This window comes from Marmota monax, unplaced genomic scaffold (assembly GCF_021218885.2).
Source record: "Marmota monax isolate L192 unplaced genomic scaffold, Marmota_monax_Labrador192_F-V1.1 WCK01_AAM20220418_F8-fsc00001, whole genome shotgun sequence".
In the NCBI taxonomy this organism is placed as follows: domain Eukaryota; kingdom Metazoa; phylum Chordata; class Mammalia; order Rodentia; family Sciuridae; genus Marmota; species Marmota monax.
The window spans coordinates 42,562,545-42,584,656 of record NW_026693777.1 but is presented as its reverse complement, the minus strand read 5'-3'; the positions used below and the strand labels follow the sequence as shown (position 1 = coordinate 42,584,656).

Sequence of the window (22,112 nt, the reverse complement as noted above, 5' to 3'; positions counted from 1 at the left end):
AGGTGCCTAAAGTTTTAGGCCACCTGAACCTCTTTGGGAAGACCTAGAGTGGCCAGATGCATAGCCCTGTGGCAGCTGTATTTGACCCAAAAAAATTGTTGCAGAGGGTCTGTGGGAAGCCGCTCTCTCTACAGCACAGTACCAAATCCCAAATGGGACAGGCTATGGCTTGGGAGAAGCAGGGTGGGGGTGATGCTGGGAAGAGGTTGTTTTCTTAACAGAGTTACAGCAGTGCCATTAGCGGTGAGCACCTGTGTCTCTGGAAAGTAAACAGGGGCACCCTCCCTCTTCCCATCTCTCTAAGGACCTGGCCTCTGGGGTCCCACCTATCCCAGCTTCAGGATAAGAATGGAAGACTGCTCATTCACAGAACCCCTGGCACTGACCAGCCAGCAGACACGCTGGGTACAATGGGGGTAGACACCTATCCCGCAGGGCAAAGCCCTAACTAACTTCAGTCCTCCAGGCAGGCAGCCACCCCATCTCTCCTCTCCTCTCACCCCTTGGGGAAGAACCTCTGGATGAGAATCCAGGCCTAGAGGAACTCATTGAGCCAGGCACACGGGCATTAGCCAGAGCCAGAGCCAAGATAGCCACAGTCTTAGCAATTGAAGGTGACTGCTCAGGAGAGACTGGTGCCCCCTTGTAGTTAGGAAGCCCAAGAATGGGGAAGGGGATGCAGTCTTTCCTCCTGGAGGGATCTCTGCACAGCTTTTCATGAGGCCAGACCTAGATACCCACTTCCCTATTTCTATAGTCTATAAAAAAGGGCAGGAGGTAGGCAGGCTGAACATCTGGGCAAATGCAATCTCTGGACCCTAGAGATGAATTAACATCAGGGGATGTGCAAAGGAAGAGTTGATGTCCTCCCTCTGGCACTGCAGCAGGTGAAGGGCACTGGGTTCCATCCCTGCTGTACATCTGTGAGGCTAGGGTCAGGTTCCCTTGTCATGTCTGTCTCACCACTGCACAAAGAAAAGGGTCCCTACCTATTGCCCAATCCCCTTGCTGACTCAGTGCCAGATCCCCTGCTGACTCACCCACCCCCTGTACCTCTGGCAGTTCTCTGGATCTCCCAGACACGTGCTACCAGACCCAACCCTGCCAAACTAGTGCAACGTGACAGGGTGAGGGGGCTGGTGACACTTGAGGAAGAAAGAAGGGGGGGCCTAGGAGAGAGGGCAGTTGCAGACAGAGTGACAGACTTGCAGACTGAGGCTCCTCTGGGAGGAAGACTTTTGCCAGCCTGAGGCCTGACAGCGGAGAGGTTGGGCAAGTGGGAGGGGAGGGGGTGTGTGGAGTGCCTGCCTGCCCCCTGCCTGCCTCAGCTCCTTCTTCTGTCAGGCTTCAGCTCTCTAAGCGACAGCTTCTAATTCTGGCTGCTGGTGCCTCTATGCTCTGCAGCAAAGTCTCAGCTTTTTTCAGCTTTGCTATTTCTTTTCTGTTCAGAACATACTGAGCCCATAGGAAAGGAAGTCAGTGCAGAGGCTCCAGGACCTGAGACCTGGCACCACAACCCATCCCACTGTAGGCCTGGCTGGGTCAGCCATGCCATCTGGGGCCAATGGAACAGGCTGTACCTTCCAGAGAGAACCAGCACAGGCAAGGTGAAACCCTAAAGTGGCCTTGCTGCAGCTCCTCCTCTTCCTGGGATCTGTCTCCATCCACCACAGGGAACTGAGGTATAGAAGAACTGAGTTGGCTCAGGGAGGCTCAGGAAGGAGGGGCCTGGCTCTTTAGGACCCAGTGCACCTCCTTGGTGCAGGCTTTCTCCTGCTTCTCTTCTCCACTTGGGGGTGGGGGGGTACATAGCCTGGCCTATCACACCTAGATTCCAGAGGTACCACTTCCCCTGACCGTGGAAGCAGACAGGAAGGAAAAAAGCCATTTTCCTTATACTGTTGAAAAGGGAAACTGAGTCCTAAAGAGGGGCGGGGGAGCCTTTCCTCTGCTGAGCAAAATGGGAAAGCATCCCTGCCTTACTGAGGCTGGAGAGTCTTGCTTGGTATGGAGTGAGGGGAGTACTGGGCTTTAAGGGTTTCCATGCAGTGCTTTTCCATATACTTGTTCCCTGCTCTGTTGTGGAGCAGGTAGGGCTGGTATTAGCATCCTTTTGCAAATGAAAATGTGAAGGCCTGGGGTCACCCTACTAGCACATTCCTCTAGGCTGGAACTTAACTTTGTTATCAAATACTGTGCCCTTTCCATAACATCATAAAAGAAAACTGGCAGACCCCTGGCCAAAGGCTTTTTTAAAAAATGCACAAAGAGTAAGGGGTGCTTTTAGCATGTGCAGATATACATTACATGCTCCCCACATGGCAGAGTAGAGTAGAAAACCCCTACTACAGGGCATGACTGGAGCACAAGGTGAGTGTCCATGGAGCCTGGGACTGAAGAGAGGTTCATGGGCCCAATATCTTCCTAGCAGCACCTGCTCTCCTCACCTCATACCTTCCCAGCACACCTCCTGCACAGCATCTTAACATTGCTCTGCTTGGGCGGCCTTCATTCTTCCCTGAATCTCTTGTCTTTTATGGGACAGGACATCTTAAAGCAGCTCTCAACACTGCCCCCTAGAGGTGTTTTCCTGTTTCAGTGCCTTTGCCTCCACAGTCCCCTGTCAGAACTGTCTCCCTCATTTCTTAGGAGCCAAGGACCAATTCTGCTCCCTATCTTCAGAAGACCCAAAGCTCTCCCCTCCCCACAACTCCATCTTATTCAACCCTCAGATGATAACAGGAGCTAGTTATATCCTGGCATTGTCTTCCACTTTAGAGAGGAAGTCTCTTTCTTCCAGAACCTAGCTTTTTTTTACCTCTGTATTTTTCACCGCTGGGAACACAATGCCCTGCTCATGAAGCCTCAGTAAATTCAGTAATTGATGCCTGGTTCACTCTTACTTTGAAACTATCCATTCCAAGCCTACTCACCCTCTCCACACTTCCCAGCGCTCCGAGACACCCTAACTTCCCTCAACCTATGCCTGTGGTGTTCCCTTCCCCGGGGCTGAGCAGTAGTGGGCAGAATGAGTAGTGGGCAGTTTTTCCGCACATCTAATGGAAGATAGATCTCATGATCTCCTCTTTTCCTTAGAGGTCAGTTAGAGTCAGGGCCAGAGCCCTGTGCTTGTGTTTCTCGCTTTCTGCGGGTGGCAGCAGGTGCTGGAGGAGCTGGGAGGTAATGCTGAGGAGTCCTAACGCGACTGCAACACTCTCGGGTCCTAGGGCTTCTGCCCTGGGACTCCACTGCCGCGGAGTCTACGCCCTGCCTGCTTCGCTGCAGCCACTGGGAGCTGGCACGCGATAGCGTTTGTCAAGGTTGGAGACGTCTGAAATTGGAGAGCGCGCCCCCCTCCCTGCTCCAAGTGAGCCTGTGCGGGAGGCACAATTGTGTGTGACGGCGTGATCCGCTGCACTTCGGGTGGCAGTTCCCAGCCACACTGAGCTCCCCCATCCCCCGTCCGCAGCACAAGTGCCTCATTTGCCTTTCGCCTTCACCCCCAGCTTGTGCATGGTCTAGTTCTGCCCTGTTGTGGTACCGTTTCCTTTCACCCAGGACCGCTGGAGGCAGCTCTCAATTTTCCCCGACGAGCCGCGGTCCCGACAGTTTCTAAGGAGCCTAGGGCACGGACTCCAGTGGAGGCGGAGGGCGGGGAGAGAAGACTGCAACTTTGGGATTGGCCCGGCCGGGTGCATGTGGCCCCCTGCGAACAGCCCCCGCCTTCGCCCCGCAACCACCGCTGCATTCCCAGGGGAGCGCGGAGGAGGAGCCGCTCCCCAACTTTACGGCCCACAAAGGGGTGGGGGTCAGGGGCGGTCTCCCCAGCCCGATCTGTCTCTGCCCTGACGGTGCAGCACGCTTCTTGGACAGCGATTGCCATGGAGAGCCCCGAGGCTATAAAGCTAGGTATCCAGGCGGCCGGCTGCTCCCGCGCCGTTGAACCCCCTAAGTAAGAAGCTAGCGCCCCGGCGTGGCCCGGCCCCCGCAAGAGGGGAGGAGGAGGAGGAACGGCGCCAGCAGCTTGAGGAGCGGCGCGCCCCGCCTGGGTTGGAGGCAGGCACGCACGGCGGGCGCCACCGTCTCAGCAGGGGAGCGGGGGCTGCCCGGTGTGCGGGTGAGTGGCGTGGCTCCAAGCCACAAGGGACCAAGGGGCGTCGGACACCGTAACAACGTCAGGAGACTCAGGAGGGTACCAAGCTTGGGCTTTTATTTAGTGGTGGACCAGGAGAGGACCCCGGAGTAGCGAGCAACCCACACCTCCGGGGGGAAACCTGGAGAGGAAGCAGCGAGACGCCAGGCGTTTGGCTCAAGAGCTGCCCGAGCCGCTGATATATCGGAATAGGAACCTCGGGACCTCAGCCTCAGCAGCCCACGCGCGGAGGAAGCGGTACCGGAGCGCGGGCTGGGGCTGTAGCCCCGCGGGGAGCGGGAACAGGGGCGCCCCCGTGCGGACTTGCCGGGCCGCCCCGGCGCGGCTGTCGAGATCATGCTTAAGCCCAAGGACTTATGTCCCCGAGCGGGTACGCGCACCTTCCTGGAGGCCATGCAGGCGGGCAAAGTGCACTTGGCCCGTTTTGTGCTGGACGCACTGGACCGCAGCATCATCGACTGCCGCGCAGAACAGGGTCGCACGCCGCTTATGGTGGCCGTGGGGCTGCCAGACCCCGCGATGCGCGCGCGCTTCGTGCGACTACTGCTTGAGCAGGGTGCGGCGGTGAACCTGCGGGATGAGCGCGGGCGCACGGCACTCAGCCTGGCATGCGAGCGAGGCCACCTGGACGCCGTGCAGCTGCTGGTACAGTTCAGCGGCGACCCCGAGGCAGCCGACTCAGCAGGCAACAGCCCTGTGATGTGGGCGGCGGCGTGCGGCCACGGGGCTGTGCTTGAGTTCCTGGTGCGCTCCTTCCGCCGCCTCGGCCTTCGCCTCGACCGCACCAATCGTGCGGGCCTCACAGCCCTACAGCTGGCCGCAGCCCGTGGCCATGGGACCTGTGTGCAGGCCCTCACCGGGCCCTGGGGCCGAGCCGCAGCCGCCGCAGCGGCCCGGGGCTCCAACTCCGACAGTCCCCCTGGCCGCCCGGCCCCCGAACCCAGCCCAGAGCGTCGACGACCCAGCCCCCGCCGCCTACCGCGGCCTTTACTGGCGCGCTTTGCGAGAGCGGCGGGCGGCCACGGCCACGGTCACGGCCACGGCCATGGTGGTGAGGCTGGCTCAACAGGCAAGGGCTCGGGCCGGCACCGGGCACAGGGCAGCGAGCGGCCGGAGCTGGGCCGGAGCATGAGCCTGGCCCTGGGTGCCATGACCGAGGAGGAGGCAGCACGTCTACGGGCGGGGGCCCTGATGGCCCTACCAAACTCACCCCAGTCTTCGGGGGCTGGGCGGTGGCGCTCACATGAGGTGCTGGAGGGAGCGCCCCCAACCTTAGTGCAAGCCCCCATTGGCCTTAGTCCCCACCCGGAGGGCGGCACCGGCTCTGGCCGCTTGGGTTTGCGCCGACGTTCCACAGCTCCAGACATCCCCAGCCTGGTCGGGGAGGCTTCAGGGCCTGATAGTGGTCCGGAGTTAGAGGCCAACGCTCTGCCCCACTCGGTGCCTGGGCCGAAGCCTTGGCAAGGGGGCTCAGAGGCTGTGGTGGTGCAGGCTCAGCGATAAAGGTGAAGGACTAAGCCCTGCTCCCCTAATCTCTTGTCTGCTCCACTGGGATTTCTCCCTTTTATCCAGGTCCCTTACTTTCCAGCAGCCTGTTCCTGGAGTCCCTCCCCATCTGAAAACCTGTCCCACTGCCAAGGCAAGACTTTCATCAGAAGAAAGGGACCCCTCGTTTGTGCTCTTTGGTATTCCTTGTGTAGATCTCTCACCTTTCCTACTACCTGCCTTTTCTATTATCAGAAGGTGAGATATGGAAGACTGGTTCATAGCTTCAGTCTTCCTCCAGGAAGGTGGACCCTCACTCTAACCCCAAAGACTCAGTCTGCCTAGGTTTCTGCCGGGTCCCTTTCCCCTGGTGAGTTTCTCAATACCCTGGTAACCAGGCACATGTCAAAACTGGCTTTGGAGAACCAAGGCCTAGCCCTCTTTGCCTACTGATGCTGAGGATAATGTGCAAGCCCCCAGAGTCTTTATGGACACAAGGCTGATTAGGAAGAAATCTGGCTCTTTAAGGTTTTCTGGGATAGAAATTCCTGCATCTTTACAAAGCAGTTTTGTTTGTTTGTTTGTTTTTGTTTTTTTAAGGGGAGACAAGAGCACCTCTGATATTGGTCACCACTTGTCCCCTGAGCCAGTTTCTAGGTAACAAACTCCCTCTGCCTCTGTCCCAGGCAGACCTGGGATTCAACTTCTTTCACGTTATAGGGTAACTGTCCCCCCCCCCAAAAAAAAAAATCCTACCCAGCTCAACTCTGCCTTCTTGGCTCCAGATGCATTTAAATTTCATCTTTGAGGTTCAAGCCCTGTCCAGGTCCAAGGTCCTGGCCCACCCTTATATCCATTCACTCGAAATGGAAAGGACTTAGCACTTCCCCGCCCCCACCGCTTTCCAGTTCCCTGCGATCAGCACGTGGGTGCTCCGGCAGGGTAGAACGGTTGCGAAGGCTTTGCTTAATTGCATTTTTTCCAACCCTCAAAGAACTCTTGTTTTGAGTCTTTGTATATGAAGCATAAAGCAGCAGGTCTGATCCGAGACTTAAGAACCTGACAATATCTCTTTAAATAGAAGCTCCGCGAGGGGGATAATTGACTGAAGTGTTTGCGACGTTAAACGGCTGCGCGCGGGAGTCGGGAGCCCACACGAGCCGCAGGTCCGGGTTTAAATTACACCAAACTCGGGGGAGAGCTGGAAGGAGCCTGTTAAACATCTCCTGCTTCTCGCTGGGCTGTTAATGGAGGGCAGGGCCGATGACGGATGGTAGAAGTCGAGACCAAGGACCCCTGCCTTTGCCCCGCCGCGTGGGATGCAGGCCCGGCGCAGCTTCCAGCTTTTATTACTGGGCAGATTAGTGAGTCAGAGGCCACCGCGGAGACATGGTTAAGGGCCCTTTCCTGGTCTGGTCCTTTGTCCCCTCCCTCCCTGCCTCCGTCCTCCTACTCTTTGTACCCGCCTAGCCAGGGGCTGGAGGAGGGGGTCAGGGAAATCGCTGGGCCCTACAGCACACTGTGGAAGCGTCAGCAAAGGTGTCAGTGCGCCCAGTCTGCGGGGGGGCTCAGGTGGGGCTCTTTTTGTGAACCCCCATGGCTGAGCTTGAGGCCCTTCACCTGTCTACGATGGGGTCTTTTCAAGATGTCTTTGTGGAACAGAAGGTTTCTCACCAATAACTCCAAACGAACCGGTCAAAGGGATAATGACGCTGAAAAACTGGGTCTGGGATTGAGGGGTGGAAAGGGAGTCAGGTGGGGCCTTGTGCAGGTGTCATCGCTAATCCTTACACCTACCCCACTCGCCAGGCTTCTCCGAGGCCGCGCGAGCCCATACACTGGACGTGATTCCCTGTGCCCCCTGGTGGCAGATCTGCCTCGCTGCGTCCTGGCTCGGGGCTCAGCCTTCTGATTTTATTTGGGATCATCACCGCTGTGTACTTTTCCCTCGGTGGGCATTCACCCGTGGAATCCTTTTCCTCTTGTAGAAATTAAATCCGGATACTTGAAGTCACTTCACTGGGACAACGCGGAAAACACTCACACTGTAGCATGCGCCAGACCCTTCACTAAGACCCCCAAGTTAATCCTCCAAGTTAAGGCTTCCAGTCTTAAGAGCTCCTGTTCTCTTCCCCCCAAAACTGGAGCTACCGACCTTTCCCTTATGGTTTCTGAATCTTGGGACATGCCAATTATGCACTGTTTTCCTATGATATGCCTCTTCTCAGTCCTCTAGTCTGGGTGGTGAGTGAACAAATCAGAGTGTCCAAAAAGCCTGAGAGAGTGAGTCATGGGTGGGATGGGGGATAATTGGACACCCAAGTGCAAACTGCTTCTTTGTGGATCTTTGCTTGCTCAACTTATGCCCTTTTCAACTGTGTTAATTAATGAAGTTTTCAGTGGTGTAAGAATACAAGTATTTTGACTTAAAAACAGCAAGAGGCCTGGGTCACACATTGTATCAGAGGTACTATCATCTTTTCAGTGCTGCTGACGTGTGAGTTTCTGGGTGAATGTCACCTCAGGCCCTCTTTATTGGGTAAACAGCCATGAGGGTTTCACTCTATGGAGTGGCCAAGAGCTTAGTGGTGAAAATGATGTTTCTAAATAGCCACAGCAGATCCTCCCTGTCTGAACTGTGTCTGCCTGCCTTGCTGTCCTTGCAAACTCCTTTCTAGGTCCGTCTCTGTGCAGAATTTCCATGTCTCACCACACTTAGCTCCCTCAACGTCCTCTCATTGTCAGCCTGGAACCATTGAGGTTGGGGTCCTCTCTAGCTCACTCCACTGTAGAAGAGACTTTGCTAAATATTTTGCTTTTCCTGTTCTTGTTGCTTTCATCTTTGTGAAGATGAAAGGCCACTAGAATTCAGTACTGATTTGTGTGGGAGACTAAAGGACGTTTGCACACCTTTCTGGAGTGAACTGTGTGGCAAAAAGACTAGTGGAATTCAAAAGAATAGTTAATAAACCCAGTGTTATTCCATTGTGAAACTGGCCTCTCTTTGCCTTACCACCCTCTCTTGACTCCCTTTGGAGGGATGGAAGGGTATACTCGCTTCCTGTGGAGGCTCCTGCCTTCATCAGCTCCCACCCTGCCCATTCTACTGTGGTGGGCTTCTGAAGGTAGGTCACAGGGGCTGCTTCCAACTGAGCTGGTGGTACTGGGGTTGCAGTCTGGGTGGGAATGCTGTGGAAGTGGGAGACAGTCTGCATGACCCCTTGCTCCTGGCTAAGGAGTTTCAGTGGGTTGGGTATAATCACTGGAAGGAAGGGATGGAAATAATGTTGGAGCCAGAAGTTGAAAGGTAATTTTACCAACCTCCCACTCAGGACTGGACCCCAGGTTTCTTGATTTCTAGCCACTTCTCTGCACTGTTTCCTTTGGTTCTGAGAAATGAAACAGGACTGCTTTCTCACTGGCAACAGTTTCAGGCCACTTCCTATGAACAGTTTGAGGTCCAGGGCAGAAGAAGGGAGAAGCTGATGCAGAAAGGATCATCAGCTCTGGGAAGGAACCCTGTCTGTTTCTTGTGTTTCAGTCCCCAAAGCCTTTTACTTCCTGTTGCCCTACTGTACCTTTATTTCCAGAGCCCATAGGTCAACAGGGAAATTGGGTGTCCTGTGGACTCAAGTGACTGCTGGGAAGCCCACCAGATCCCCACTCCAGGGCATTCAGCTCCACGACAGCCTGGCTCCAATACTAGACAGCAGGAAGCCCAGCGGTTTAAACACTCAGTTTAATTTAAAACAGGCACAAGTGCAAACAATTCACAAAAATTTCTAGGGAAGATCCTTTTGTTTTTAAAACCCTGACCCTTAAAAAAATGTCCTTGCAACTTCTTTGCCCTAAAGCTGATCATAGGGGACAGAGAGATCTAAAAATATTATCTGGAAAGGGTCCAGACACCTGGAATTCTTCCCTGGCCTTCCCTGTCTCACAATAGCCTAGAAGGTGGAGAGGGAAGGAGGATAAGGGGGCAAGGGTCTGCAGAGGCAGCTGGGGCAGCAGGTTCACACAGATGGGGTGCCCCTTCTGATGTGATGGACCCCCAGGAGGTGGTATACCTTCTGTCCCAGCCCATAGTCTGAAGGACGGGTCCCTGATGACCTGGCTATTGAGATGAAGCTGACAGGAAAACTAAGTTTATCGCCTTACTATTCCTGTCTCTGGCTCTCAGACTCCATAGTATGAAAGAGACTCAGGAATCTTGTGAGTCCCCAGCATTGGTGGACTCAATTCACTGATTGAAAAGAAACATGAGACTTGAGAGGTAGGGAGCCAGGCCAAGAAAGGGGGTCCCTTCAGAGTTGAGACTAGTGGGAGAAGAGGTTCGGATAGCCCTCCTGAAGCTGGCTGCGGGTAACTGAAGGGACACAGGCCATTGGGTCCTTCCTCCCCTTACATATACACATACTCACACACACGTGATGTTCTCTCCAACCTGTAGTGAGGCCACTTTTACCACCAACCCCATTCTTTCTCTTTCACTCAGAAAATGCCCCCTTTCCCCTCCCGTGGCCTAGGAGCAGGCCTTTCACAGTTCTGATAGGCTGTGTGGGGAGAGGCAGTACAGGTGGGGCAGGGAGCAGGTATAGGCAGGACTGTGCCTTTAGGAAGTTAGACCAAGGGAGGAAGTAGGGTTCAGGTAATAAAAACCTTCCCTGTGGCCCTCTGAGACCCCAAGGCTTGAAGGTGGAGCTGAGAACAGCAAGTATCCATGTGAAGATGGGAAGTTGGCCCTCTTGGGTGGCTTGAGATGCTAGTATACAACTACCTTTAAAAAGTCTGCAGCAGCCTTTTCTGCTTGCTGACCACAGAGGCTAGGAGTGCTTGTCTCTGTTTCTTAGAAATATCCCTGTGCAAATAACAAAGGGTAATCCTGCAGAAGGGGGTCTCCATCATCCCAAAGGCAACTGGGGATTCTTTGGGGAGGGAGAGAGACCAAGGGGGCAGGTCCGGCCTGGCCCAGTGGGCAAAGGGGCAATAGGATAGGGGTGGAACTTCACATTCAATCTTTGGAGAGAATACTGAGAGAATGAGGCAGACAAGCCCTGCTGGAGGGCTGGATGCCCAGTGTCCCCTGCCTGTGGGTCACAGGTGGCAGGTGCACTCAGAGTGGGCTCAGCAGGTGGAGGTCTGCTTGCGGTAGAGCTGGATCAGGGGCACCAGGCACTCAGGCAGCCCTGTCTGCAGCAGGAAAGGGTGGTCCAGGAGCTCCTGGGCCGTGGCTCTCTCTTGGGGATCCCGCACCAGCATCCGCTCCAGGAAGTCTCGCAGCACTGGGGATACCTGTGGAGACAGGGCAACCAGGGGAAGTCATGGTTTGCAATTACTTTGGAATGACCTGACTGCCTGGCCTATTATTGTTTGAAAGTTTCGAATTCTCTTGTTGCTTACTTCCTGGTTCCTCCCAGGCTCAGAGCTTGTTTGATTATCAAATAGGTAAACGAGGATGCATCAGTCCTGGAACTGTGGCCAGTTCACCTGTAATGGGAGTTGCCAAGCAATGGAATTAAGATGTCTGGGACTCTAGGAAGCTGGGTCCATGTACAGCCCACTCCACTGGCTGGCTTCACAAAGCTCTCAGCATTCAGGCCCTGTGGCTCTGCAGAAGGAGCAGGGAACTGGCATCAATAATCCAGTCCTGGGTCCAGAATCTATCCCAGATAGATCTAGTCCAGATCTATCCCTGATCTTAGGCAAGTTGAAATTTTCTCCAGACCTTAGTTTTATCTGCAGAATGGGCTAATGATGAAGAATGCCTCTTTTGTCTGCCACATAAGGCTTAAGTGAAGACTAAAAAAGAGGACAGAGATTAGGGAGTACTTGAAAAATAGAAAAGTACAAGCTGGGACCTGAAAAGGGAGCTTTCTTTGTTGTTCTAAGGCAGTGCTTGGTTCATTTTGAACTGGTATCTGGGGATGTCAGGCTGCTACAGAAGGCTACCTCCTCTGGGGAATTAGATGTGGAGGTCTCCTCTATATGTTTATTTTGGGTTACTAGTGCAGGTTCCAGTTGTCTTGGAAGATGTTTCCTGTTGGTCCTCCCAGCTGACTCTCTTGAGGGTCACAAAACTGCTGGTTATGGACTTTAATCCTCTGGGACAATTCTTGCTCTAACCACCAGATGGCAGTGCCATTTAGCAGTCCTGTGTTGAACTGCCAGCAGGGGGTGACCACAGGTAAAGTCTGCAGGTTTGGGGATGGATTTGGCAGGAAAGGCTTAAATATAATACACATTTATAGGGTTCTAAGGGGAAAGCTCTACCTCTGGTCAGAATGTGCCAAAGGGAGGACAAGCCATTTGCTCTGATAGACAGGAACACTGTATCACAGTGTGGGTCCCGACAAATGGGGTAGAAGGGTTGATGCTCAATTAGGCTTCTCTGGTCCCCTCCACCCTCTGCCCTAGAAAGAAGAGACTCCTTACTTTCTCTGCTTATAGGTGCCTCTGGGCACCTGTCAGTGCCTGCTGCAGGGCACCTTGGCTGCTGTAGCTGGGAAACTGGAATGAACATGGGAGTGTGTGCGCAAATGGGGCTCTGCATCCAGGTGCAGGTTTTGTGTGAGAAAGATACTGAACCCTCTGGTTTTGGTGGAGGGAGAGGATGGGAGTATAGGCTCTGGTCCTCTCACCACAGGAAGAATGGGGTCTGTGGGGTCACACGTTATACACCAACCTACCTTGTGAGAGTTTTTCAGCTTGGGTGGGGGGTTGTCCCGGAGCCTCTTCATGGCTTGCACTGGGGAGTCACTGAAATAGGGAGGCTCCCCATCCACCATCTCAATCACCATGATGCCCAGAGACCAGATATCCACCTGCAGGGGAAGAATATCCCTGATCCTACTGCTGTAGCCTGGCCCTTAGTAGCAGCATGCTGGATGGGAAGAAGCAGCTGGTCTCAACTCTCCTTGGTGTCTTTGTGCCTATCTCCTTCCTCCCCTGATCAGCTGCCCAGTGGTTTGTTACTTCCTGCATTAGTGGCTAGAGACCATAGGGATAGAACTTTCAGCCAGTCTCTGAGAGAGGGCATCATGATTGGGGAAGCCTGGCCACACCCCACTTTGCTATTGAGCTGGTGGAGGGGGAATAGTTGGAGGATCCACTCCCAGAAGTGAAGTCTAGGTTACAGCAGCTCATCAGAAAGGGTGCCAGGTACTGACTGAGAGGGTACCTGAGAACCAGAGTTACTGTGGCAGGGACTGTAGAGTTATTGTGGCTGTGACTGAGCTCCCAGAAGCAGGGCAAGGAAGACAGCTAGGGTCTGACAGCTTCAGGGCAGAGGAATTGCATGTTTTCAAGCCTCTTTGGGGAGGCCTCATTGGTGGGCGGAATGGTTACCTCAGTGGCATACAGAGACCTTGAGATCACTTCAGGAGCCATCCAGTAGGGGGTTCCCACCAGGGACTTCCTCTTAGGGACATCTTTGCTGATCTGAGCACAGAATCCAAAGTCCGAGAGCTTCACCTGGGGTTGAAAGGGGAGTAGATGGAGGGCCAGGAGGACCAGGAGGACCAGGAGGAGAGATGCAAGGGAGGAGCAGGAAAGGAGGGCCTACCCTGCCATCAAGGGTCAGCAGGATGGAATCACTCTTGATGTCCCGGTGGATGACACCTTGGGCATGCAGGTAGGCCAGGGCCTGCAGCACAGCCTCACACACAGTGGCGATCTGCTCCTCATTCAGCCTGGACAAGGTCAGCAGGACCACGAGGGAAGAGAATGATAACTTTAGCAGGGCAGCTGGACTGGGAAGAAGGGTGTCCCTGGCACAGGGCTCCACATCTCCCAGGCAATGTGTCCAGCAGCCCCCTCAGGCCCTAGCCCTGGGCTACTTTTCTCTTCTCACACCCTTGAAATCTCTGGATCTCAGTTACCTCAAACAGGTAGGGGGTCCCTCAAACAATATGACAGGCACCACAACCCCCCTTCCAAAGCAGTGGTGGGGAGAGCCTCCCTCAGGGCCCCAGCCTCCCAGCTGCCCACCTGACTTGGGAGATGATGTCTGTGAGGGCCCCGCCCTGCAGGAACTCCATTAGCACCCACAGCTCCTCGCCCACCAGGTAACTCTTGTACATCTCCACCACGTTGAAGTGCTGATAGTCCCGCATGATCACCACCTGGGGGTGAAAGGGAACCTGAGTGCTGGCACAGTGCCCCTGAGGCATGACCACCTGACCACCCAGGCCCGCAGATGTCCGGCCTGGTTATGTGCTCATTTCTCTCCCAGTTGCCCCCACCCATGTCCCATCCTGTCCTCCCACCTCATTAAAGAGCAGCTCCCTGCGCTGCTGCTTCCTGAGGTCCATCATCTTGACGGCCACCTGGCGGCCAGAGTGCTTCTCTCGGGCTAGGCAAACAATGCCCGTGGAGCCCTCGCCAATCTTCACGTAGCTGTCCAGCAGTAGCCGGGGGTCACCCTGGTCCACCACCATCCTGAGTGCAGCCTTGAACTGCTCATGTGTCACAATGCCCGTGTCCTCACTAGCCAGGGCACCCTTGGCCACTGTGGGGTCCTGGGGCAGGTACAGGTTGCTGGTGCTGATCTGGGCATGCCGGGTGCGGGGGGAGCCCGCTGGGGAAGACCGACCTGGAAGTGGGCCAGTGGCTGGGGCTATGCGGAGGGACTTCTGGGGGCTGCTGGTTTCCGAGGTGGTCAGAGGACTGAAGGTCCCCATGGGTTGTTCTGAGGGCAAGGATTGGGCCTTGGCCACCAGGCTTGGAGGGGAGTCTTTCTGTGGCGGTCGGAAAGCAGAGTTGGGCTGCAAAGATAAGGAAAGAAACAGGTAGGGACGTGGCTATGGGAGATTTTGGAGCAAGTTTCCCAGAGGCAAGGGGCAGCCACTGTGATCTCTGGATACAGGCAGGGCTTCAGAACAAGTTGAGGAGATATTGTGAGCAAAGATTTTCAAATGAAGCTGAAGCCCAACCAGTCGTACTCAGGAAGCAGCCCCATTCCTGCCACACTCCCAAATGAGCAGGCCAACAACACTCTTTACATTCACTCTGCTGCTCCTGGGAAGGATCCAAGTCCCTGGGGTGTCTTCCAGCTGGGTATTTCTTCCTAGGTTAATGACAGCTGGGCCCCAGGGAGGCTACTGTAAGGCAAAGTCCTGCTTCTGTGCTCTGGAGCTACTCTTGAGAAGCTGGGTTGAGGCTCCCCATGTGGGTGGAAGAGGCCCTGGGCAGGGCCAGTTGTGACTGGGCTCCCAGAAGCAGGGCTAGGGTCTGACAGCTTCAGGGCTCCACTCCCTACAGTTCCTGGCCTTGCCAGGCGGTCAAGCAAGTCAGGTGCCCCTGTAGGGTAGGGTGCTGCCAGAGAAGGCTATGATGTGACGGTTTTGCATGCCCATGCCTGCCTGTGCACCAAAGGGGCACCTACCTCTGACAGGCTCAACCTTTGCAGGGCAAGAGCCAGAAAACCTGCCAGAATTGCTTGGACTTACTCTATCCCTGGTGTGCATAGTCAAAGAGTAAGGCCGTTCCTTTGCCAGCAGCTAACCCTCACACTCTTTGTCTCTGTACAATGAATGAGTGGGACTTTTGGCTGGGGCATCAGCATCTAAGCTTCAGTACTAGTCTGCTTTAGCAAGCCACCCTTTCTAAGCCCAGTATCCTCCCTAAAACTGAAGGGGCTATGTGAAGTGACCTGGGGAGTTAGATAAACTGCAGATTTCTGTATACTGGAGCCTGATTCAGATAGTCCTTAGAGTAGAGATGTATTTTAATGGCCTCGGAAAGCTTCCAGGAGTTGTGGGAAGGGGATTTAGGTAGATATGGGTAGATGTGGGTAGGTGGAGGAGGGTAGGGAACTCAAGGCAGCCTAGCCAGTACAGAGTCTGTGATGTCATGTCCTAAAAGCAGAGGTTACATGAGATGTCAAAAGGATCAGGGAGGGAAGGGAGGGGCAACAGGCTACATTTTATCACACAATCACCCTTGCCAGCCCCTGGAGGTTCTGTAAAAAGGCTCAGGGCTAAGGAGGCTGTCTGCTGGTCTGCGAGTGTGGACTTCACTCAGAAAATGTGCTCTCTGATCATCATCTATGTGTGGTGGGGTAGAGCTTGAAGGCCACCTACAGCTCCTCTTCAGGTTTCTCTAATGGCCCTTGTCCTCTCTCCATCATGGAATTCCTAAAAAAGGCTATAAATGATGTCCTTCACCTCTGGCCTCCGGAACTTCTGTGGATGTGTGAAGAGACAAGCCACATGGAGGAGCCAGGAAGAGGGTTCCCTCCCTCTCCTCTCTGTCAAGGCCCCTGTGGTGATGCTACTGCTGGTGTTGGCTGAGTTCAGGGACAAAGCCTGCATCTTGGGGCCAGAGGTGGAATGGTGCAGTCAGGAGCCCTACACCAACATAGTTTGGGCTATGGAGGTAGGCTGGATGGGTCTTCACTTATCAAACCATGCCAAGAAAGGAAAAGGGGAACATATGATGGAATTGTTACGGGCTCTGGATTGATGGTTTCTAGTGTGACTAAGACCTTGTGGAAAGGAAGCTAATTGAAGAGGCATATGTCAAGGCAGTAATGCTTCTTTTCCCTCCTTGGCCCCAGCTGAGTGGGTTGTACCATAAGTGCCTAAAGGCAGAGGCTGTATCTTAACAGTTTTAAAAAGCAAAAAGCCATTCATGGAGGGCTTACCACTTTGCTGTGGTCCCGTTGCTGCCATGTGTCCTTGCTGTGAGTATATGGTACACGTAGGTGCTTGATCAATGTTGCCCTTCTGATTCTAAGTGGAACCACTTCTACATCCCCAAAGCTCCTATCTGTCCTGCTCACTTTGCTCTTTAGCCACAGTGAGTTATTACAGACTGCTCTGCCAGGGGCTGAGAACAGGAGCCCTGAGGCTGTACTCAGACCTCCCACAGCCATGCCTTAGTAGCCTGACAGCCCAGGGCACCAAGACCTGGCTGTTGCTGTGGGAGCTACCATGAGTGTCCAGAGCCAGCTCCTGGGTGTCCAGTGCAGAGGGCTTGTGGCCTGGGGTGGATGGGAGAGCTTAATATTTCCCATCTGTGTTGCAACTTAAACCATTGTTTCTCAACCAAGGACAGGGAGTGTGTGTGTCTGATTTTTCTGTTCAAGGGACATTTGGTAGTATCTAGAGGCATGTTTGGTTGTCCAATTGGGAGTGGTACTATCATCTAGTGGGTTCCAGCTAGGGATGCTGCTACAAAGCACAGGGCAGCTTTCATAACAAAGGACTATCTGCTCTGAATGTCACTAGTGCTTTCAGAGCAGCTCAGAGGTCTGGCTTGAGAGCACTTATCTAGAAAGGTAAGCACCCAGAAGAAACACTCCTCTGGATTTGGTACTGTGCTACCCCCAAGCCCAAGATGACCACTATCAGCTACTGTGGAGGCACCCAGCACACCCAGCAGTGGTGGACCCATGGTGGTTCTAAGCATGTAGGGACAAACAGGCCTGTGCCTGGCTGTGGGGTATTGGCCACAACCAACAGATGCAGGTCAGTGCCCAGTCTAGTTTTGGCACTCCTTTTCTTCAAATCCCTGGAGCCCATCCAGCAGGACTCCCTAGTGGTATGCACTACCCTGCTCCTACCTTAGTTTGGAGTGGGGAGATATCTCCCCATGTGCACAGCCTTCCAGAGACCCTCAAGCTCAAAGGGATATGACAGGAACACTTCAAACCATGTCCTATGCAGAACCCAAACCACTGTCCTTTGTCCTAGTGAAACAGGAACTGGAGTGCATGAAGCCCAGAACCTTCCCTGGGTGCCTCAGCCGGCAGGAAACTAGAAAGTCTGTAGTTCCTGGCCACTTCCCAAACCTCCCACCCCCATTCAGGCTGGAACACACTCATGCCATGGCTAACATGGGAAGCAGGGACTTGTTCCCAAATCTAGTTCCCAAATCTGTCCTAGGAGGCAGGAGTCACTCACACTATATCAGCCACTGTTTCTTTGGCCTGACTGAAAACCCTGTTGCTGTAGCCACAGCTCATTCTGCCTGATGCTCAGGACCTAGAAGACATCTGGCTGCCAAAGGTTGTAAAGCTTTGTAGTCAAAAAAGAGTCCAGAGGTCCCAGGACAGCATGCACGGTCCTGAGCAAGTTCTCTCTGTTTCCTTCCTTGACTCATTGGAGGCACTAAGTAGGTCCTCTCATTTGCCAAATGGGAAAAGACGTGATTGTGTCTATGGATGTACGATATGCCATAGGGCAGGTAAGAAGCAAAAACATGCTCCAATTTGCCTGCCAAACAGTCACCACTGGGACTCCCTCACTCTTTCCTTTCTCACAAGAAAAAGATGTATTTAAGGCCATCACAAGTGCCAGGAGTCAGTTCTCCTGCGGTTTCCAGATCTGGGAAAATTCAATTCTCTGGATTTTCAGGTAGCACACATACTAGAAAAGAAATAACTACAGAAATATGAAACAAAACAACTCCTACCCAAAAGAAAAGGCAAAGGAACAAAGGGAACAAGGTAGAGTGGCAGGAGCCCTACTCATTGGAGGCGTTACTATGCACACTTCTGCCACCCGAGGGAGATGCATCCAGGAAGCCCCTCTGCAGGTCTTGGGGGTGTGCTGGGGAAGAGTTCTGAGAAGAGGGAGGCAGATGGGGCAGGAGCACACACCTCTTCTGGAGCCTGGGGGCTTGCTGGGCATCGCAGGTCAAGATGGTCTGCTTTGGGCTTGTGGTTAAAGATGCCTCTTTGCCAGGGGAGTGTCTGATACCTGGAGTAGTCCTCCCAGACCCCACAGGAGTGTCAGCCAGGGTACCCCCACTCTTGTTAGAGGACCTGGCTTACAACCTCCGACTCTCACACGCTAAGCCTTTGGAGGACAAGAGCTCAGTTGGTTCCGGGTACAATCCTCAGCTGAGGTTGACCTAGTTTGTTGATCATTTTGATTCCTCATATTCTTCCTAACCCTGACTCTATAAGTGGGAAAGACCAGGCAGGTCCTGTGTTTCTGACACCCATTCCCTGTGGCCATTTGCCAATCCAGGATCCTTGTGCTCCTGAGTAGCCCCAGAAGGAAGCTCCGCTTGACCTACCTTGCTCTGTGGTGGAAGGCCTGGCTTGCTGCTGCTTGGAGGTGCCGTGGCAGGAGTGGAGAGGAACATGCTTCGAAATAACCTGCGCTTGAGGCTGTTCTCTTGGGCCTTTGGGCTAGGGCTGCCTTCGCCACCTGGCCTGCCTGTGGCTGAGCCCACCAGGCAAGACTGTGGCCGGGCTTCCTCAGAGCCATGCTTGGCAGCCTTCACGCCCCGCCTCCCTGTAGCCATAGGGGGTGAGGTGCCAGGTGGGGAGCTCTGCAGGCAGGCGCCCAGCTGCAGGCAGCGCTGTGAGGCACCCTGGAATTCAGCAGGGCCCAGGGACTGTGCCTTGGTGGCCAACCCGTTAGGCAGGACCTGTGGGCTCTGTGGTTCAGGCCATGGCATCTGCCTGTGACCTGCTGGTGTGCCCCCGTTGCAGCTGAGGTAGAGGCTGTGGGGGTCAGTGCGCTCAGACTGGGGGCTCTGGAGGTACATGTCCGGATCATTGGCCCAGTGCTCATCCCCTAGCAGCCCCAAAGACTGTGCCCGCCGCCGGTTGGTAGGGCTGCGACCACGGAGAGTATTGGAACTGATGACTGACAACTTCTGGATGTCATTGAGCAGCCCTGAGATGTAGCCATCTGTTGGCACCGAGCTGCCCCGTACCACTGTCTGGAGAGTGAAGAGAGAAGAGTGTGAGCAGCCCCTTCGAGGCAGGGAGGGCTGGCCTGGAGACCAGGGTCACAGCCTTCTCTGGGGCCTTGGGGAGGAACACCTATGGACCTCCCTTGTATCATCCACCCATTCATTGGTTTTCAAGTCATTTACTAGGGCCCTGAATGGGTCAGGCCTGTGCTGGTGCAGTGTGCAAGGATACAGGGAGAAGGTCCTTGTCAGCAGGGCAGGCAGGTGGGTAACCATGGGGTTACAACATGACAAGTAGCGTGGCCTGCTGAGCATGGGGAACTGAGGAGCACAGGGGGAGGGAGCGCCATTCTCTAGTTCTATCTGTGGCCTTCAGAGTCATATGCAAAGCCCCCCGCTGAGAACTCCAGTACCAGTCCAGGGGCCCTCTCCACACTCACTAGCTTCATGGCCTACCCTGACAGCGCCCATGACCCAGACCCCAACCAGGCTCTTAGATATACCCATCTGGACCTCCACAACTGAATTGCCCCAGTCTGTGAAAGCGCCAATCCCTTTGAGGTTATAGGTCCAAATATCGCATGGAACATATTTGTACTAAAGACTATTATCTTAAATTCAAATTTAATTGGCTATCTTGTACTTTTATTTGCTAAATCTGGCATCCCTATCACCATGCAAAGGACTCCCCAGACTCTGCCTCCCTGGATCCCCAGGGAGAGAGACTGATTACCAGGAAATTAAGACAGCTGGCTCATCCACGCTGATAACTAGGTGGCTCCTCCAGGTGCCTCTGGGGTTTTACCAGCCGTTTTCTGCAGAGTGGGAGAGGCTGAACTTGGCCGCCATCCACGCCCACCCCCTTTACCTTCATGGGCTGGAGCTGCACTCGTGTGATGCGTGAAGGGTCCACCACGGGCTTGGGGCGCCTCAGTGTATCCAGGATGTTCTGCCATTGTGGTGGGAGGCCCACAAACTTGCCCTCTTTGGGGTCGAAGGAGGTGTGGACACGGTGTTGGAAGTTCTGTGGGGCTGAGATCTCTGGGCGTTTCTTCTTTTTCTTACGGAACATGGTGCCTGCAAAGGGAGGGTCAGGTTGAGCTTTGGCCCAGGAAGCACGGGGTAGCTGCAGTGGGTGCTGGAGTGCCAGGCACAGAGCTCTCTCCTATTCCCCCAGCAGAACCCATCCCTAGCCCTTTGCTGTCATCCCTACCTCCTCAGGGAAATGGCTGGTTCCCAGCAAAACAGTCTCAGGAACCACAAAAGGGCCATAAATAAGCCAATGAAGACTAGGAACAAGGGAAAGAGGTGTCTGTTTGTTGGTCTGTGCCAAGTCTCCTGCTGAGGAGGCAGACTCTGGGGGTGTGTTTTTTAAAATCCAAAGCCCATTACAAATATCATTCTACTGTCAAATAATTAAAAAGAGGGGAAAGAGGGAGGAAAGCTGGCAGACTCATTTTAAGAAGCAAGTATGACCCTGATTCTTTGATCAGATAAGAATACAAGAGGAAAATTTGAACCAATCTTACTTAAGAACATAAATATGAAAACCCCTGAACAAAAGTAGCAAATTGAATCCAACTGTATGTTAAAGCTTTTGTTTATCACAATCTGTCTGGGTTTGTCCCAGGATGGTTCAACAACAGAAAACCTGTTAATGTGATACACAACATTCATAAAAAGACAACTAACTAGGGCTAGTTGCCCAGATTGGGACCATGCATCATAGGATCAGGGAACCCCCAAGGGGCTCCCATACTTCCCAGGTACTTTGTCTCAACTCCAGAAAAGCCCTGAGCCAAGGCGATTAGCTTGGGGTGGGTTCAGGTCAGCCATCCTAGGGTAAGCTCTCCTGGGAAGTCAGACAGCCCCGCTTCCCTAGGGATTCCTCTCTGGTCCCAGAACTCTGACTGCACAAAACCTCACTTGGTGTCAAGCCAGCATCCCCTTGCTGATCTGGCATTTGCCTGAGGTCCTACTGAGCCTGCAAAGGATAATGTGACTAGCTCTGAGAGGGAGAAACTGGAAACCTAGGGGGGAAAGTGACTTCCAAAGGGCTCTAGCCTTGCCACATGGAGAGCCCTGAAAGGGAACCACATATTGATGGGAGACAGGGTCAGGGTGCCTACTTGAATGCTTTTGGACCTAAAGTGATTAAAATAGTTCAGTGGATTCAGGAAAGGTCACTTCCAGGTTTTAAGAAAAAATGAAATGTGTTTCCATTTGTGTGTATATGTGTGTGTGTGTGTGTGTGTGAGAGAGAGAGAGAGGGGGGGGGAGATGGGGCCTCACTATGTTGCCCAGGTTAGACTCGAACTTCTGAGCTCAATGATCCTCCTAAGTCAGCCTCAGAGTAGCTGGGATTACAAATATATTGTACCTCACCCATCTTAGCATGTTTCTCAATCTGAATGTCTGAATTACTCATCTATACAAAGATCTTAAGTATGGGGCTGTCACATTCTCTTTTGGCTTCTGTTCTGGAAATAGCATTTCCCTGGTCATTTTCACAGATTCTAGAGAGTCATAGGTCCAGGAGGGTGCTGGTGTCCACTCAGAAAGACAGAGAACCTGAACAGCCCACCACTTCCCCACTAGGAGCCCACCTGGACTCATGGAACACCTCTTGGAATGCCAGTCACTTTTCTGGACCTTGAGGTCCAGGAATCTCCCTAACAGTCTCTAAAGGCAGAGCTGCAGATGTGAGACCCCTATAGCCCAAGGACTTTGGAATGAAATGTACCTGTTTGAGTTGTAATGAGTCTCCCGTGAATTTGAAGAGACTAAGAACAAGTTAATTAGATAATCTGAATCTCAGGATTCT

At 53.7% G+C, this 22,112-nt stretch overlaps 2 protein-coding genes across 4 annotated transcripts in view; one reads left to right on the top strand and one right to left on the bottom strand.

Annotated features, from left to right (window-relative positions):
• Positions 1-1,307: 1,307 nt before the first annotated feature.
• Positions 1,308-8,631, top strand: Ankrd63 (ankyrin repeat domain 63). The gene has a single exon (XM_046461400.2). It carries the CDS (start codon positions 4,490-4,492, stop codon positions 5,654-5,656), a length of 1,167 nt encoding a protein of 388 aa, XP_046317356.1. The 5' UTR covers positions 1,308-4,489; the 3' UTR covers positions 5,657-8,631.
• A 728-nt stretch (positions 8,632-9,359) lies between these two features.
• Pak6 (p21 (RAC1) activated kinase 6) overlaps positions 9,360-22,112 on the bottom strand; it is a 35,260-nt gene continuing 22,507 nt past the window's right edge. For 2 of the 3 annotated variants that reach the window (XM_046461466.2, XM_046461465.2), the window contains 8 exons: positions 20,157-20,365; positions 18,662-19,315; positions 13,903-14,400; positions 13,625-13,758; positions 13,200-13,326; positions 12,983-13,108; positions 12,325-12,459; positions 9,360-10,930 (listed from right to left, as the gene is read on the bottom strand). In XM_046461466.2, coding sequence (XP_046317422.1) covers positions 10,763-10,930; positions 12,325-12,459; positions 12,983-13,108; positions 13,200-13,326; positions 13,625-13,758; positions 13,903-14,400; positions 18,662-19,315; positions 20,157-20,360 — 2,046 coding nt within the window. In that variant the 5' untranslated portion in view covers positions 20,361-20,365 and the 3' untranslated portion in view covers positions 9,360-10,762. Of the gene's footprint in view, positions 10,931-12,324; positions 12,460-12,982; positions 13,109-13,199; positions 13,327-13,624; positions 13,759-13,902; positions 14,401-18,661; positions 19,316-20,021; positions 20,366-22,112 lie in introns of those variants that run through there. The other variant, XM_046461467.2, reaches the window with a different exon arrangement.

What these genes read in the sequence shown, in the direction of transcription:
- Ankrd63 (XM_046461400.2), top strand. Translation starts at nt 4,490, where the DNA reads ATGCTTAAGCCCAAGGACTTATGTCCCCGAGCGGGTACGCGCACCTTC.